Consider the following 18,044-nt stretch of genomic DNA (forward strand, 5'->3'; position numbering starts at 1 on the left):
TACTGTGGTGCCCTGGGGTATTTTTTTGTAGATTTTTTTTTTTAGTATTACTTCTGTTCATGTATTAAAACAGACCTGAGTTAGCTCAAAACACAGAAACACTTATTTGAATACTTGTTAGTCTCAACACTCTTGTTTAACTCCCTAGGAAGCCTATATTAAACACTAAGAGTTTTTCAGTAGTACGTAGTAACCCATTCCAACATTTCACACTAGGAGGCTGAAATTACATTCTTGCTTGCAAGCTACCAAAGCTGTCCTTCAAAATTCATTGGTCTCATTTGAAGTGGTCTCATTGAAAGAGAATACTTAGCATACGGATTTTAACTCTGCCCAAGACACTTGCTAGTCAGATCCAACAGTTTTGACTAATGCATTGCTACACTATTTTGGGCTGGTTTGTTATTGTCATTAACAGCTTTGAGCTCCATACAGGAAACCTGTAATTACACGTAGCTTTTAAGAAAGTCTATGACACTGAATATGGGTGAGCATTACTGTGCAATAGCACCTGCCTATCTAACTGGAATCAAATATGCATTTATTGATTTTTAGAACAAAATAAACTGTTCAGATTCATAGGCATAGGTTCACTTCTGTGCCTGTGATATGAAAAGGTACTTGAAAGACAAAGGTGGCAATCAACTATCTGAGCAAGACAGATTAGCTGTGTCTAACGATTCAGAGTTAGAGTTCAGCTGTAAAATATACATATTGCACAAGGCAACCAGCTAAAGACAAGGGTTTTTCTTCCAAGCAAGGTTTGAATTGCCCATGAAAAGTCTTCCAGCTCTGATCAACAAGAGTCACGGAGACAGACCTGCTGCAGTGACTGGAGAAACCTGTCAGTGGGAGCTGATTGCAAGAGGCAATGAGTGCCTTATAAGGTCTGTGCAGAAAACCTCCGAGCCCGAACACCGTGATTGCTGAACATGAGCCGCGGGTCAAACCTGTACCTGGAGAAAGGAACAGAGTCTGTGTCAGTGTCAGTTACCCACAGTAACCAACTCTTCTAGAATAGCTCTGGTACAAGGCTACATGAATAGTTGCTTTCTTTAGAGTACGCAGTAGGGACAATCTCTCTACCTATTACAACAGATGAATTATAACAACACACAACTAAGAAGGTTGATGGTCTCTGAATAAATAAATCCTAGCTACAACATACCAACAGCATATTGGTGTGTATAGCATTAAGCATTCAGGAGATGAGTTCTAGCAGAAAGCTTTGCTGCCTCAAATTACTAACTCATGTAGCGCAACTGTAGCGCAAACTGACATTTAAGTGTATATAAAAAAAAGGCTTTAGTCCAAGTGATTACTGACCGAATTTTGAGGTAAGAAATGCTATTTACTTACAACAGCTGACTAATACATACAGCTTAGGTCCCGCAGGAAACGTTCTTTGCTGACAGCATCTCCAGGAACAATCAGAACAAGTATTTGGAAAATGCTTGCCCACAGAAATGCCTGCAGAGCTTTTGCTTGTTTGCAGGCAAACCTGAGGTCACTCATCTCTGACTACTCAGCACAGCTGTAAGCTTCAGCTATTCTAAGTCAACAGTGTCTGACAAGATTGAAGGAGTACTATTAATACCATCAAGATATAGTTGGTAGGTTAAATTTAAATAGAGATAAAGCATTAAAAAAATAGAAGTGTCAAGAAAGCATCTCTATTAAACAACAGTTTGTCAGTAATATTATATTCCATCATAAATACCTTCTACAAAAGTTTTATTTAAAAAATACATAGTTGTACTTTAAAGTATTATAATAACGAATTGAATCGGTGTTTACCCAGGATCGAAGACACCTGGCGTACGGCAAGTTGCTCCTGAACAGGACTGCAGCATCATTAACCGATAGTTCATCTTTTCTAGAATCTCTTGATCAATTGTTTTAGCGATGTTATTGATCTGGTGTGGATCTGCGGTCAAGTTATACACTTCCACAAACACCTGCAGAAGAAAGTTCCTGCACTGTATTAAGTAAGTCCTAAATCATAATTAACATTTAATCATATTACTTGGGAAGAACACTTTGTGGCAGCATATAGCCTCAAATGTTACTTATTTCAACCACACTGCAGCATCCCCACATCCTCTGGCGGCTAAGTGGCCAAAGACAGGACAGTGAGTAGGTAAAGCTAAAGTTTTGTGATTGTACAGTACTGTTGGAAAAATTTTTACTTCCTCCTAAAGAACTCACCTGGTACACTGCAGGTTTTTTTCTAACATATAAATGGAACATGTCTTATGACTGTAAGACCACAGCAAGAAGCCATGACTAAGCTGGCTGTCTTTTCATTAATGGATGGCAAAAGACGCAATTTCATGACCATCACAGCACCACTGTATGCTCATCAGGTACTTGCAGCTGTCAAATTCAGACAGGTGTCTTGACTACACGTACAAAATATGCTGAATACAAGTACGCTATAACCCTAATACAAGAAAGCTTTTTTTGTGTGCACGTGCTTTGAGAAGGTTTGGAGGATTTTAGGGCAGATTTGGTTTTTGGTACATTAAATCTATAAACCATTCTGTGGGACAAATACTAGTCAAACATATCTCAAGAGCTCAGCTGAGGTTTTGTCTGTGCTAGAGCAGGCGGTCTGATTGAAACTGGCTGGGTTGTGTCTAACTTCGATAAAGATGAATCCGGACAGACTTCAGCTGCAAAGCCTTCTTCAAAGGTTCACTGTGAGGTTTTAAAAGATACATTGCTGCGTCTTCCCGATACTGTTAGACTTAATTGAGCTGACACAGGCAAGCTGAGTGACCCAAAAATGCCACAGCCACACCATACCTTGGAAAAGTGATAGGGTTTGCTGATCAGCACTTGTCTCCTATGTAGTCTCTTTTGCTATCTTACTACAAAAACCATCTTGGGGCATTTACTCCCCTGTTTTAGGTTGTTCATTGTAGACTAAAAGAAAATGTTTTGTATGGTCGCATGACAGCTGGGGATACCTGCTGTTTATGCATTCATTGCACATCTGCTGACAGTGCAGTGTAATAGGTTTGTGACCTGACTGCCTCAAACTCAGCTCCTCTCCGCAGCAACTGCGTGCAAATGGACACAAGTGAAAATTAGCCCTGAAACACAGCAAGTGTTGTGCATACAATGGGTGCTCCACCAGGGAGATTCAAACAGTTTCTGAAAGGGGGACCTAATGTGCCTTATACCCAAAAAACTTACAACAAGGTTAGAGACCTCTCATAGCGATAACTGTTTTTTGTTTTGCCAGGCAAACAAGTGAGCAACAAAAGAGAAATGATTAGCCCGGGATTTCAGTTCTTCCCAAGGCAAAGAGTTGCAGCTGAACATAAGAACAGCAGAGGTACAGTGGAACAGAAAGTGTCTGTCATACAGAAGACTCTGCTGCTTGGAGTTACGGTTGGACAGAGAACTGAACCTAGCCCCAGCCCAGCTCCCCAGGAGGCTGTTAGGTGATACCAGAAGAAAATAATCATAGTTTAGGCTACTGTCCCTTCCTCACTCATCTCCCACCCCCAACTTTTTTTTCTTCCCTTCTCAGAATGCAATCAGAGTTTTGGTCAAACATTCTCACCAGTAGATAAATATTTCACTGTTTACCCTGCAAGCAATACTAGTCTGCTTTTCAGGGTACATTATGGAAGCCTTGGGACCAGATAAGAGTGCAGACAGTCCCTCGCACAGTTGTGAACAGTTGACATCTGCTAGTCAGAGACTTACCTCACGGTCATCGAATTCACAGTACTGCAAATCCCAGGAAGTTGACAGTGTCCTTACACAAGCGTATGTGTTGTTATAGGAATCTTCACAGACACAGTCTGGGAAGCAGTGCTGTGAAGTGAGCAGAGAACAAAAACTTCAGAGCAGGAAAAATATGATCTAGCAGTCCTTTTCCTAGAGTCTATACCAGCTCAAGCCAACTGCAGTTAACTGACAAACACCAGGAGCTTTGTCTATCACATGCAAGTCTCCACTGGGGACTTTAAGCAAAAACTCAGCTCTTCTGAATTTGAGAAAGCGTTGTTATTAAACTCACCATGATTAAATGCATTTTGTCTGGAAAGCTAATGTACATTAGCTCTTCTTTAAGAAGAGCACACACTACCAAAGACAACATCAACGGCATGTTTTACTTCAAGCAAACCTTCTTTGACTTCGGAGGTAGCTAGTGACTTAATAGTCAGATGAGAATTGTGGGACAAAGTCACTGTAAGTTTAGAAGGAACATGATGTCACTGCCATCCACTTTGCCAAGCCCACACCTTCCAGCCTGAGGCCCTAGATTGCCACTGAAAGGGTGTCTGTGATCTGTAGGTCATACAGACATACCAGTTCTGAATGGCTGGATGTCTCCCTCTGATTTTTAGATGCTGCACATTTAGACTGACAGAGCTAGCTCCTACTTACCAAGGCACTGGGAGCTTACTTATAGAACCAGGTTATACAGTTATATAGAACCAGTCCATACAGTGAACAGGTTTAATTCAGCAGCTAATTTCTAACACTAACAGTTCTTGTTGTGCTTACTGTGACTCCAGGACCTAGGCCAGGACAGGTAGGATCACTGCCGTTGTATCCCTCTCCTTGGTACTCCACCAGGAAGTCTGATCTCCATGTCACATTTTTGTCTCCTCTCTAGGACAAGAAGTTAACATGACTTAGTGTCCACTGCACTGTGAAACAGGAATTCTCCACGCCTGATAGAACACTAATGCTGCCCGCTGCTCGTAAGACAGTTTGAGTCATGTCTCTAGTTTGAGTCAGAATTAAAATAATACACAAGACATTCTAAGCTAAGGCTAAGTAACTGGAAGACAAGGATCCTACTCCAAAAATATTAGTACGCCTTCTTGTGAAAGTTTAAAGTACTGTTTTCAATCTATAAAGCATCCTGCAGTAATTCCAGCCACATGGCCGGTTACTGCTGTAGTACAGAGAAGATCCCTGCAGCGAGGCTGTATCCCTTTGGTTTATATCAGACTACAACAGATGGAAAAAGATACCCCTGGCATAAGAAAAGACAAACAGCTTTAAAAAGCAACTAAGTTTTAAGCAGCTTTATTTGTAGCTGCATTTTCAAAGGGAGAGGGAAGTTTAAAGTTAATGTACAGCACCATCACAGGCACACACAGCAAAACAACGAGTTTAACAATTTTGATTCCATCAGAGTTTAAACTAGATGCCTTTTACCTGCTTCTGTCTAAAGAACAGCTTAAGGTTTGGATACCAAGTTTTAAAAGCAAAGCACCGTTTTAAATCTGGACAATCTCCTACGTTTCCAAGTAAGCTGCCTTCAATTTATAGACTAATTAAAACTAAAAGGATCAACTGCAAGCAGCTTTATTTAAATAGGTTTCTGCTAACTTATGGGAAAGGTCAGGTTTACTTTATGAAACCACACACATTTTTACAGAGCTTAGAGGGAAACACTAGTTCTACTGAAAATAGAGGCAATCCATAGATTTAAGTAAGAATGATCTGCTTCTCTCCTATGTCTATGCTAAGAAATCCTAAGGAAAAGGGGAGGGAGAATGCAAGGTGGAAACATGATACAGCCTTCAAATGCAGGAATTACTTCAAATCAAGCCAAAGGATGATACAACTTTCTATTACAAAACGACCACAAAGTTGTAGGGCTTATGAAAACACACCTGCATTTAAACAAGATACCTACTTTTTTCCCCACTAAGCTATGAATATCCCATGTGAAGATGACATGAAAAGAAGAATCCGGGTTATGAGTTGACCTAGTCTATCAAAGGGGGCAATTACTGAAGAATAACCCCTGCAGGAATTACCAGTTACTACCCCTGTCTGTCTACTTACCAACAGCGGCAGTAGTGACATCCCATCCATCTGGGTCTTATTCAAGTCATACCCCGCAATATCCAGAATTGTGGGACCCAAATCAACATTTGCAACAAGCATCTGCAGGGTAAGGAAAACTTACTTCAGAAGACCAGAACCTGACAGATGTAATAATGACACTTTAAATAATGACATTTTAAATACTTGTAATTTTAGGTACACCTAACCACTACTTAATTTCACCTTTATAGGCTAAGGGACCCCATAACATTCAAGAGCAAAGGAAGGGTCTTTAGAAAATAAGCTTCCCAATTTGTTTGCTTTTGTAGACTACAGTTACTTAAATTTATTGATTCAAGCAAAGGCACACAGCTTTTAAGAATGAGGGCTTGCACCTTCTACAACTCCAAATATTTAATTTCATTTATACAAACATATACAGGAGAATAAATTACTACCTGAAGTCGGTAACTGTGAGACAATATTAAAAGTAAATCTGTACTCTCATTTCACTTCTTTCTTACCTTGTTTGTCTGATTTGGTTTTATCCCTGGTCCTCGAACTAGCAATGGAACTTTGATATCAAACTCATACAGCTGCCGCTTGTCTATTGGCAAAGAAAACTGGCCTAGACAATAGAAAATGGAAGAAATCAAATGGCTTATCTTTGTTTTTTCTTTTGAGAGTCTTGTGCAATATAATTTCCAGGAGCCAATTTTTTTTTTTTTATGAAATCAGAAGAGGTTCTTAACCTGAATGACATTAACAAAGTGGAGGACAGGAACACACAACTTCAAAATATCAGCCATATCTTATAAATTTTAACAGCTTAGATACTGCATTTTTAGTTGCACAACATGATACTGACAGGTCTTTGTCAGATTTTTACTGGTTAACTGTTTCATGGCAACTCTTCCTACAGAACACAGAGACCCTTCATTTCTGTCCTAATTTTATGTACGCCAGGATACAGTGGCAGAGATTAATGCTAAAACCGCGACCAAACAAAAACCAAACAGACAATAAAATTGCCAAACACCCTACACTGCAACTCCAGATCGTTTCACAACTCAAATCAGTTTTTCCACAGCTGCTGTTCCCATTTTCTGAAGTGTTACGTGATTCCTGGATCTTCTACAAATGTTCAGTAAGTGAAAATTTTACCAGTGTGGAAGCCATTGTCCGATGTGTAAAAGATGTACGTGTTGTCTAACTCTCCATTCAGTTCCAGTTTCTTCACTAGTTTCTCTACCAGGTCATCTACTGACAGCAGAGTTTGCCACCTATATGGAAACAAAGTAGTTCATATTAGAGTATGAAAAATCTAGAGTAAGTCGTATTCTGCTTCAAGTCAACAGCGAATGAACTGCAAGTCCATCATTTTGCTTGCAAATTCTGAGAACAAAGTTCATAGATGACTACACTGTACTTTTTGAGCCTGTAACTTAAGACAGAAATAGACTGTTTGTCTTCAATTCTTGTTGATTTTGTTCTGTAGTGTCTGAGAAAGATGTCAAAATGACGATTACTTCTTATCTGGAGACAGTCAAGACAAACACAGTGAAGCAACACGGTGGCAAAGAGTCAGACCTATCTCCCGCAAGATCACGTGTTACTTCTTTATACGTAGTTTTTAATATTAAAACACAAGACTGACATGAACCTAATTGTCTGTATGGGATCCTTTCTGCTTGAAAACTACATCAGCTCTTTTGTATTACTCATGTAATTATCAGGGTCCATTATTTTACTGTATCTAAAGACTTGAACAGCTACAAGTTACTCTTTCCTTTGTCATGGGATTTGCCATTGAGACAAGAGGCTGCTTCTGCTAAGTCAATAACAAGTCTCCATAGACTAGCATGATGCTGAATTAGCTAGAGTTATTAAATTCTTGGATCCTATTGTCTTCAGGCTTCGTTTAAGATTTTGATGCATAATTTTACCTTCATACTCTATAAAGCAAAAGCCTGAAAAAAACCCTTCATTTTCCTTCTCCAGAGTGAGTGACAAGCTAATGCTTGATAACTGCTTATAATGGAGTTTAACACTTAAATTTAAGCGAATTTTGTTTTGGAGCTTTTAAAGAAAACACCTACAGTGTCAACAAATAACCTTCCTTTCTATTAAAAATAGCGAACAAGCTGTATTTTCACACTACTGCCCCCTTTTCTGAAAGTGAATCAAGCATCCACCTTGGCCAGTCAGGTATTCCCATGTAAAAAGACCTCAGGCTGAGAGCCAAGGCTAGTAAATCAGAGTAGCTGGCAGATAAGTCAATCACATTTGATTTACATCATGTAAGAATCTGGAATTCAAGTGAAGCAGGTTAGCCCATTTTTTAGGAAAACCTGTTGTGCACTGAAAGAACAGTAGTAGATGTACTGAGTATGATTGGTTGTTTTTATGATAAATGATGGCAGCATTTGGGAGCAAAGTATTTCTGAAATCAATGGGAAGTTTCTTTGCAAAAAAGAAATAAACAGAAAGCCAGGTCTTCTGAGACAGATATCAGAAAACTATTATAGGTAATTTGATATCTATCGTCAGACTTATTAAAACCCTTAAAAAAAAAGAACCTTTTTTTTAAGAAGCAATAGATGTTCCGAGTAGGCATCTTCAACAACAACAACAACAAATTCTTACCGTTTTCTATAAGCATCATCAAGAAACTGTATTGAAGAGTTAGTCATTGGAGTCTTTGCTTGTCGAATTAACCAGTGCTTGTTCTAAAGAAAAGAAGATTAGTATAAAAATACCAGCTTTTAAAACTTTCTTAAGGCAGTTACAACAGAAATGTTGTTTAGGGTAAATCATCCTCATGATTCCTGTGCAATAGCTAGGCAATGCAATCAAACTGACCTGAATCAAATTTTCCCTCCTGGTTCATCTAAAATCTAAGTTGCAAGAGTAGAATAGGTGACAGCTCCATGATGCTCAGCCCTTAGTGAGAAAAAAATAGCTGTGGAGCTTTTCAAGGCAGTTCAGGGAAGAAATTTGTGAAAGGAGCTAGGGAAGGCTCTCCCAGAGGCAGAATTAACCCGAGACAGGTCTGATGAAAGAAAAAAAAAAATCAGGACTGAGCAGCATTGCGAGACTGGACTTGGCTGTCAAACGGACATTCTTTTGGGACTACCTAACATAGGTAGAAAGGTGGGGAGAAACTCCTGCATCAAAAGCAATTAGCACTATCTAATTTATGGGCAGGTGGGGACAAAGATCTGTAATGGTGCCACTCTCAGATTCTTGGTAGCCTGTGAACTCAGGGCTAGAGACTTCTGAGGGGAGCAGAAACTTTTTCATTTTATGTGGATTTTCTGTCTCCAGAACAAAAGCTTTTTTTTTTTTTAGTTGAAGCATTACTGATTCTTCTAGCTGAATTCCCAGCTTTCAGAAAGAGACCCTCCCCCCCATCCCCACAAAGTAACAGAGATGATCGAACTCATATGCCCATCCTGGAGCACCAGTCTGAACTGGGTCAGCTGCTGTACAGACCTGGGAAGGTCCGTCATGAACAACCTGAAGGTTAGTATTAGCAGGGAGCGGAATAAAGGAGAAAGTCATGTCAGTGCAGCAATGTGATTTTTCATTGGGTAGGTCAGGGATGATCCATCCATCGCCCTTAGCTTGAGCCTGTATTTAGTTGGTCACTCCTGTCTGCAGAGCCTCTCGTTACACAACTTCCCTCCAGTCACAAGCAAATGACTCTGGCTCAGGCTTTAGGGACTCACATACAAGTGACTCATATCTCCTGCAATTCTTCAGTTTCCCTGTTTTCTGTCCCTGCTGACTGAAAGGAAGATTTTTGGCATGGAAACTCAATACGATGTCCAGTTTATTTTAATTCAGTTGTATTCAAATCTCTCTTTCATAGAATTTGTAAGACAACTCTCTGGAGAGATGCTAAGTCTATCTCAGCAAGAAAGCACAGCATAACCAAGACCAACCTTGTATGTTGGTTGAGAGAGGCTAAAGTAAGGGAAGACATCCCCAACCCCATCCCCAGCTCAGCACAAATTCTTCAGAGAACAAAGGAGCTGGCAATGTCACCTGTGCACCAGCTACCTGTCACAAGAAGTGGGCTTAGGAGAGGTCCTCCATACGGCACAACTGTGCTGCATAACTCAGGTAGGTAAGTCACTTAGTGCAGTAGAATCCTCCTCTTTTCCAGAGCAATTTGTTCTTCCTACCTTTCTCTGAAGTTTCAGAAACTTCACACAGCACCTAAACACCTTTGTGGACTTCAATAAACTTCACACTCACTCAAATGTGTTTCCCTGTGAATACCTGTCAAGTCTCACCAGCTACATAAAAAGCTGTCCACCAATCCTGCTGCCTCCCTATGCTCCATTCTCAAAGAAATTTTAGGAGATCTTGAGACAGCATACCACCTTGCCAGCAGAATCTGAACACAGCTGTGCTCTGACTTTGTGGGAAAAACAATGCATGCAAAAGAAATACCCAACGTGTATCTAAATCAGCTTCTCTCTCAGAACAGCTTAGATAAACCACTCATCTGGCCTATCAGTAGTCCTTGGGAAACCAGACAACTACGCATGACTTGATGTAGTTCACAGCTGAGGACCCTAAGCTGAAGTTAAAGCACACACCACTGACCAGAGTCTGACAACAGCTTATCTCCTATTTTTCAGCCTAGATGGCTCCTTTTAGTACCCCTGGCATACATACTGTATAAGGAAGCAAGGCAACATTAATTTAGGAACAAACTGTACAAAGCAGGACTGCCTAGCAAGCATTACACCATCAACGACTCGAGGCTCTAAGCCTTCGTACATGTTTATTGCTATTGCAGGAATTGTGCCTGCCCTAGGAGCGAAGCTCAAAGAAGGCTTCAAGACCGCAATGCTGCCAATTACAGAAACGCCTGCCGTAAATGATCGTAGCTATTGTGCCTAGGAAGAAGGGCAATGCTAGTCCGTTCCTGTTGTGAAAGCTAGTAAAACTGCTGTATCCACAGATACTAAGTACCAAACATTAAGTGACTCTGTCATTTTGCTTTGTGTTACACAGGCATATGCAGAGCTTTTGTTCCACACTGTATTCCTTGGCTAGCTGATGGCTTTGCTAGTCAAGTTATTTTGGTTCACTATTTTAAAAGCATTCAGTTATTACAGTAATGGAGTCTAAGACAAAGTTAGGGATTCTTTAATGAAGAAAAAAAAAAGTCTGATTCCCACTCCCTAGTTTGAAACTTAACAGGCTGGGCTAAAGTATTTGTTACTGCCTGCAGCCCTTTTCTCCTCTCTCATTCACGTTTTTATATCACGCTGATAAGCATGTGGTCATTCTGCAAGCTATAATCCTCAGCTAAAAAACAAGTTTCACCCTGTACTACATGAGTCACAGTGACCTTAGAAGAGATTTCCCTGGGCTCCAGATAGGCATTTAGGGCATGTTATGTCTTCGTCTCAAGATTAGGAGCAAATGTTAAAGTGAATCGTTGAACACTGAACAGCAGTAAATTCTGTATTTTGAACTAATTGAATAAAAAATATGAAACTTCTGTAAGTTAAACTTTTCACTGGATTAACTGTGACTTTCACTTTCACTTATTGTCAGAGTAAATCGCAGCGGATTAGTCTGAGCTAGGCCATATTTGGCCAGCTTTACTGGCAGTGGAAGGTACTGCCCTGTCACAACGATGTCTGCAAGTTTGTAACATTAGGCTCAATGATTCTGGTTAAAGGCGATTTCAACAAATGAAAGGCAAGTTCTCAAAGTCCTTAGTGACCCTGGATGCTGTGGTTCATGACTTCAAAGTCCTCTGGTTAGTCTGATATGCTTGTCACCTAGGGGCAGCTTTGCCACAAGCTCGAGATGTACCACCCATCCACGTGAGCAGAAGGTGCGTAGGTAGGAAGACAGGGCTCCTGTCATTCTTCACCTGAGCCTTTGTGTAGCGCACTACCTACGTGTTCTCCTGAACAGTCTGAGAGCCATGAAAGAACTTTTTGAGAGCTTCAGAAGAGTCTCAAAATTGGACAAGGAATTAAGTTCTTTTCACTTATCCATCGTAATTCCATTGTATTGCCTTATTTACAAGATATTGGTAGGCAAATAACTCAAAGCCACAAAGAACACATCTTGTCCTGAAAGGCTGACTAACAAACTAAACAACTATAGTCATGGTATTCGCCTATGCTTCTCACTGTTTAAACTTCACATGCAAGTCAGGGTCATTGCCTATTGCTCCCGCAGACTAGCAGAACGACTATGCAGATTCTTGCTAGTTATCTTACCTTGCCATGGATATTAAAATTGCTGTTTCTTGGTGCACTGACATTCTGAAAGCTCTTCGTATACTGTGGAGCAGCTGTCCAAGGGGAGTGTGGTGCTGGGGTTGAGATCATCATAAAGAATGGTTCAAAATTAGATTTGTACTCCAAGAAGTCCAGTGACATGTTGGCCTGTGAACAGTTTTGTTGGAGAAAAGTCATACCTCCAAAGAAAAACAGCAAGTATTTGAAAAATCCAAACTGGACATTCACAATTTATGTAGAGCTTGGTAGTACTGGGAACTTTTAAATTATTTCAGAAACTTATTGCTTGCTCCTCTACAAATGTCCAGAACAACAGCTTGTGATAAAAAAAAAAAAAAAATCCCAAGTGTTCCATGTTAAACAAACCATTTGTCCCACATCTCTGAACAGCTTTCCACTTCAGGCCTTTGCATTATTTAAACCCAGAAAGCTCATCAAAAGTTTGTGCCTATTCCGAGTATCAACAAAATTCATCTAAACTGGGTTTTCATCAAGTAAAACTGGAGCTTTCTTTATTCACAGTCTGAGTCTTTCTGAGGTTCCTGCCCTGACAGATCCCAGTTCAGCGGTTTCAATTGTCTTCAGAAATAGCAGTAGTTCTGAAGAAGTTTTTCAGCCCTACTGTTTATAGCATATGCTCGTTCTGTAGCAAGCTCCTAGTTTATAAGCAGTGCAACATTTCTGCTGGTGAGGCCAGAAGTTCTAGAAGGACAGTGGCAAACTCCTCACGCACACCACATTGTACTGCACTTTCATTTTCATATCAGCCTGTACGACTTCAAGAAGCAAGTTAGAACAGATTGTGAGTTCCATTTTAGCCTTCCCTTGATCAGCCTTTGAAACGAAAGCTTCAGAGGCATTACTCGCAGATGAGTTCTTCGCTATTCAAATCTTGCAGCACTTCCCTTTCCTGTCTGATTATTATACCCCATTTTTTATATCCTTTTCTTGCTCTAAAACAAACAATACGCCAAGAATTCCCTTTCTCCTCTTCCTTCCTCCTAACTTGTACATCTAAGCAAGTAAGGCTGGACTTCAGTTATATGACAGAGTTAAGGGAGGATAAGAATTGCGTGAAGTTTTGAAAACCTGGTTTAGAGACCAGTATGACATAGATAAACTCACAGCAGCAGTCAACTTAGATTTTGCTAGTATCTTAAACTGCAACATGTGAGGACTACGGTAGACAGATCCAGGTTAACACTTAAGCACCCAGATGTCCTTAGTCAGGACAAGAAAGCTTGTGCCTCACATCAAGCAACACATGAACTTTCCATAAGCACTTTACTCCTGTGCACTGCCTGTCAAGTGAACTAAACTCAAACACTGGCCCTGAAATGCTGAATACATGTGGTAACTACAGGCAGAATATAGAATGCAACAGACCGAAAATTGTAATGAATAGCTAACACCACAAGTAAAAGATTTTTGCAGCAATGACCTCTTGGTCAAAATGTTTACAATCCGCTGAAGGATCAAAAAAGACCAGTACAATGCCAGTAATAGGATAGTCTCACTTTTGACTTATTAATTCCAGTCTAGCTTTAAATCTAAATTTAATCAGACAGCTGTTCAGTACTCTAAGAAACATCAATCAGTTCTGTTCCTAGTAAGCAGCTGTCTACCTTCAAGTACCCATGGAATGAAAACTTACTAGGGTCTCAATGGAAGACTACATATTGACTGCACAAGGAGACTTCTCAGAGATGAATTTTCCCCGAGTGCTGCATGTGAGCTCCCAGCACTACCAACTCAAACACTGCGACAGCACGTCAAGATTCCAGCTTGGTAGGCAAGCGAAACGTTCCCCCACAACCTCCAAGCTAATACCACTTACTAAACAGGGCCTCAGGAGAGCTAAAGTAATTCTTCCAACCTTCCTGTAAGTATCTGATATCTTTGCTACCTTAAGAGGGTTAAAGAGGCTAAAAACTCCCCCCGGCCAGCTATACATTTTGCACAGTCCATATATTACCCTCTGACACTATGGAGGATCGATTGGCCTTTGGTATTTCCAAGTTATCAGTTTGATGTAGTTGCAGATTACAAGATACAAACACATCATAATATCTAACAAACAAAACATGGTGTAAAGTCATTTTTACACGCTTAACTTCCCACTGAAATCTTTGCCCAGTTAATCTGCTACAGAAGATGTTTATTGTAATGAAATGCTTTCTTCTGCACTCATTTAAGTCACTGCCTACATCCTTCACATTCCTCATGTACCACGACAGTCAATATTAACCTCTCAGTGAGGCTACTGGCTAGCAAATGGGCAGCTGGAATCCCTTTCCTCTCCTCAGCTCGTACACGCAAACCTGTCATTTCTAAATATACCCAGAATCTTGCTCTGCTGATTAACACCCACCCACCATCATGACAGCACAATCATGTATTTATAAACTAATACAGCCTAACGAATTATCATCCCCGCTATTCCCCAAGCCTCCAGCATGAGCCATTATCTGGTCATAAGCACCTCCCGTAGCACAGGTGCTGCAAAATTTCTTACCAGTACATCTGTCAGATAATCTACGCTGTAGTTCTCACCATGCCTTCGTGCTTTGCCATTTACTGAAAGAGTATAGTTGTAGTACTTGGAATTTTTCTCCTGTGGAAAAGAAAAGTCACGTGCATATTTATACAAAGTAACATGTACATTGATCACTTGAAATAATCAAAATAAGCTGCCAACAGGCGTTTGTCAAACAGGTTGTCAAACACCGTTGTAAGGGCACCACAGGAATTCTCAGAACTGGTGTCTAATGACAAAACTCATTTCAGCACTATCTTGCACTCCTTTGGCTTTACAAGTCGAGGTTTTCCTCGGGCACCTTAGCAGGAGTAGCCTTTGTGAAAGCCAAGGATCTTATAGGCAATAAAGTAAAACATAGAAGAAAATTTGCATTAAGTTGTTAGATGCTCTTTGTCTGCTCTTTCATTACCAGCAAAGTTAGAACATGAGGTGGATTACAAAGCAATCAAAATTAAGTATTTAAAAAAAAAAAAAGAATGGTCACATACCAAAGCATACCAAAAGCTCCATCCAGGAGGGACATGACTTACTCCTCCTGCATCCTCTGCTCCGTACTGAAATGAAGAGAGACTATGACTCACAGTTTCAATTATGATGAATAAAAGCTAGAAATGTTCACATATTCATGTGCTTTATTCAAGACTAGTCAGAAACTGTATTATGCCAAATTCTATTTCAGAATGGAAAAAAACAAACATATACACATATATATAAATACATGCATAGCCCGTTAAAGAAACCAGGGTTAACGAACTAGAAAGACAGTAACTGAAAGCCTGGCATTCATCAATAAAATCTAAATTTTATTCCCTGTTCTACTCTACATATAAAAATACGCAGAGATCCTGGAGAACATATGGCAGGTACATCATCATCAGGTAATGAGCAATGATCAAAACATGCATGCAACAAAGCACCCTTAGGCTTTGTGATAACAGTTCACAAAATACTAAAGTAAACTTTGCATAGACCAACAGCTTCCATCCTCCTCCCCCAAAAGGGGGTTCCCAACTTCAAGCACTGCTAGCCTCTTGTCCCCTCAGTGCCAAATAATCAACAACTGGCCTTTAAGTCTTTTCCTTCAAAAGAAGGAAAGTAGCCTCTGGAATCAATGCCAAACTCAAAAACAGAGGGTGCCTCACAGCAGCACAACAGGTTTTCTCAGGGCTGCCTTCTCCTATCTACACGGCTCACCTAGCTGTGAGGACAGGAGACTATGCTGAGTCAGTGGATGCTCAGAGGAAGCCTTCCCCTAGCTGCCTCAGTAACATCAGCAGAAACCATTTGTGCCTGGCTACGGAAATCCATGTTCCATTATTCTACTGTACCATCAACATTTTCCACCAAGACATGCAAGGAAAATAATGCTGTTAGGAACCCTGTAACTATCCAGCTCCAAATACAATTCCATCACCAAAAGGAACACCTAATCTTAGAGCTTTCAGCACTGAATTTCACATCTCACCATAAACCACTCCAATCCACAGCTTAGTTAAAAACAGGAAAAACCCAAAAGCACATGCATACAAGCAATTCAAAGCTAAAATGGTGGGTAACCCGTGTAAAGACCTCTGATAATATCTATTCTCCTAATCAATATGCCTCAATGGACATTTAGTATTTAAAATACCATATTAACTGTTAAAAAGAAAATAGTCCTACGATTTAAGGGGATATATCAGTCAGGAATAGTGAGACAAACTATTTTTTTCTTTATTCTATTATTCTGGTTTTTATATTATTTATTATTCCATTTTTATTCTATTATTTTCTTTAACACTGTGCCCTCTCTGGCACTGGCTTGATGGTGTTCTTCAATAACACATGCCAATCACCTAGCCATTTCCCCCAGTCATTAAAATCATCATCTCTAAAAACATCTGAATATACTAAACAAGCCTATGGACTCCATCATCATTTCAAAATTAACATTCAGACAGACACCTACAGAAACTGATTTTAACCAAGTTAAGTTAACTTGGTTAAAACCCTGCATCATATTTATTCCATCTCAGCAAAGAGAGCTCTTCATCCAAGTAATATCATTTTATACATTTTGGGGATCCACCATCAGCTCTACAGATATAAAAATCACCTTTCACTTTCAGAAAGGTGGACAAATGCAAATGAACTTTGTCATGGTAAAAAAAAAAAAACCCAAACATAAAATACCTCATTCAAATACTTCCCAGCAAAGAATGTTTGATAACCACACATAGACTTGAGCAGCGCTGGGAAGGTGTACGGTTCTTGAATCTTCTGCCATAACTTGCTGCTACAGTTTCCTTCCAGGGTGTTATTGACAACATGATGATTATGTGGATATTTTCCTGTTAAAATGCTGGCTCGACTAGGACAGCAAAGTGCACTGGGAACGTACTGGAAAGACAGGATAAAGAGATATAAGTTTGACACTGTAAAACAATTTTCCCCACAAAATTTATAGTTTTAAAATATCAGCCAATAGGTTGATTAAAACGTTCCCTGTCGTTAAAGCATGCTTCTTTCTGGGCACACAAAATTACGTTCCAAGTATTTTCACTAGTGAAAAGCTGCTCATGAAACTAGTTTTAGGTTTCTGCAACATATGGCCTTCAAACCCTCCCCCAGAGCAGATGTGGTTCTTACACAGTAGAAAGTATCCACTAAAATACTGTTTGCTAGTTGATTTGCTCCATTATTCTAGCAATGGCAATGCATTAGAATACGAAAAGTTGGTTTACAGCATGCGTGAAGCTGAAAGTTTTGAGTAGCTGCTTCTAATGCTTCTCAATTCGTAATAAAAATATTCAGATTACTCAGTTTTACTGTACAGCTTAGGGAAGTTAGCACAAGTACTTTTAGGAACTGAAACTTCCCCTCTCAGTTTCTGAACATGTCCTTAAGCTAGACTCCTTTTGAAACCTAAAAGTGGCTAGAGATTGAATTTGAAAAACCCACACACATACGTACAGACTTCCCAAAACTATAATCAGTTTTGAAACCCCAGATAATCTGAGATACAAACTACCCAAATGCACACACCTCAGAGTTACTGTAAACACTTACGGCATTTAGGAATGTTATTCCCATCTGCGCAATGAGAGCATTAGTCTTCTTTAGGGGGGTCTGGAAGAAAGGCACCAGCAGGAAATCAGCTAAAAATGTAAGGCTGCTACGCAAAGTGGAGGAGTTGAAGGGGTCATATGACTACCTGAAAGAAGGCCCATCACTACAGTTTCTAGGCATTGCCCAGGCAAGCCACTCCAGTGCCGTTTCACTAAGGCCTCCTGTGACCACAACAGTTACGCAAGTCAGCCTAAGGTATCAGAAGCAGGGGGAGTTTTCAGGAACTCCCTGGAGCTGCAGAGGCTGCACTGGAGAAGCCCCTGCCTCAACCTACTGGAGCTTCGCTGGCTTCCAGGAGAAGCTTCGCT

General features: G+C 40.1%; 1 protein-coding gene across 1 annotated transcript; it reads right to left on the reverse strand.

The window, feature by feature from the left end:
• Positions 1-363: 363 nt before the first annotated feature.
• Positions 364-17,736, reverse strand: GNS (glucosamine (N-acetyl)-6-sulfatase; the record flags this gene model as incomplete). The annotated part of the gene is made up of 13 exons (XM_010132683.1): positions 364-956; positions 1,798-1,958; positions 3,721-3,831; positions 4,528-4,635; positions 5,827-5,928; positions 6,333-6,436; positions 6,973-7,091; positions 8,455-8,537; positions 12,069-12,236; positions 14,605-14,703; positions 15,117-15,182; positions 16,801-17,007; positions 17,677-17,736. Coding segments are annotated over 13 exons (1,464 nt in total), but the record flags the coding sequence as incomplete, so codon positions are not given.
• Positions 17,737-18,044: the final 308 nt, after the last annotated feature.

Source organism: Buceros rhinoceros, unplaced genomic scaffold, assembly GCF_000710305.1.
Source record: "Buceros rhinoceros silvestris isolate BGI_N320 unplaced genomic scaffold, ASM71030v1 scaffold40123, whole genome shotgun sequence".
Classification (NCBI taxonomy): Eukaryota; Metazoa; Chordata; class Aves; order Bucerotiformes; family Bucerotidae; genus Buceros; species Buceros rhinoceros.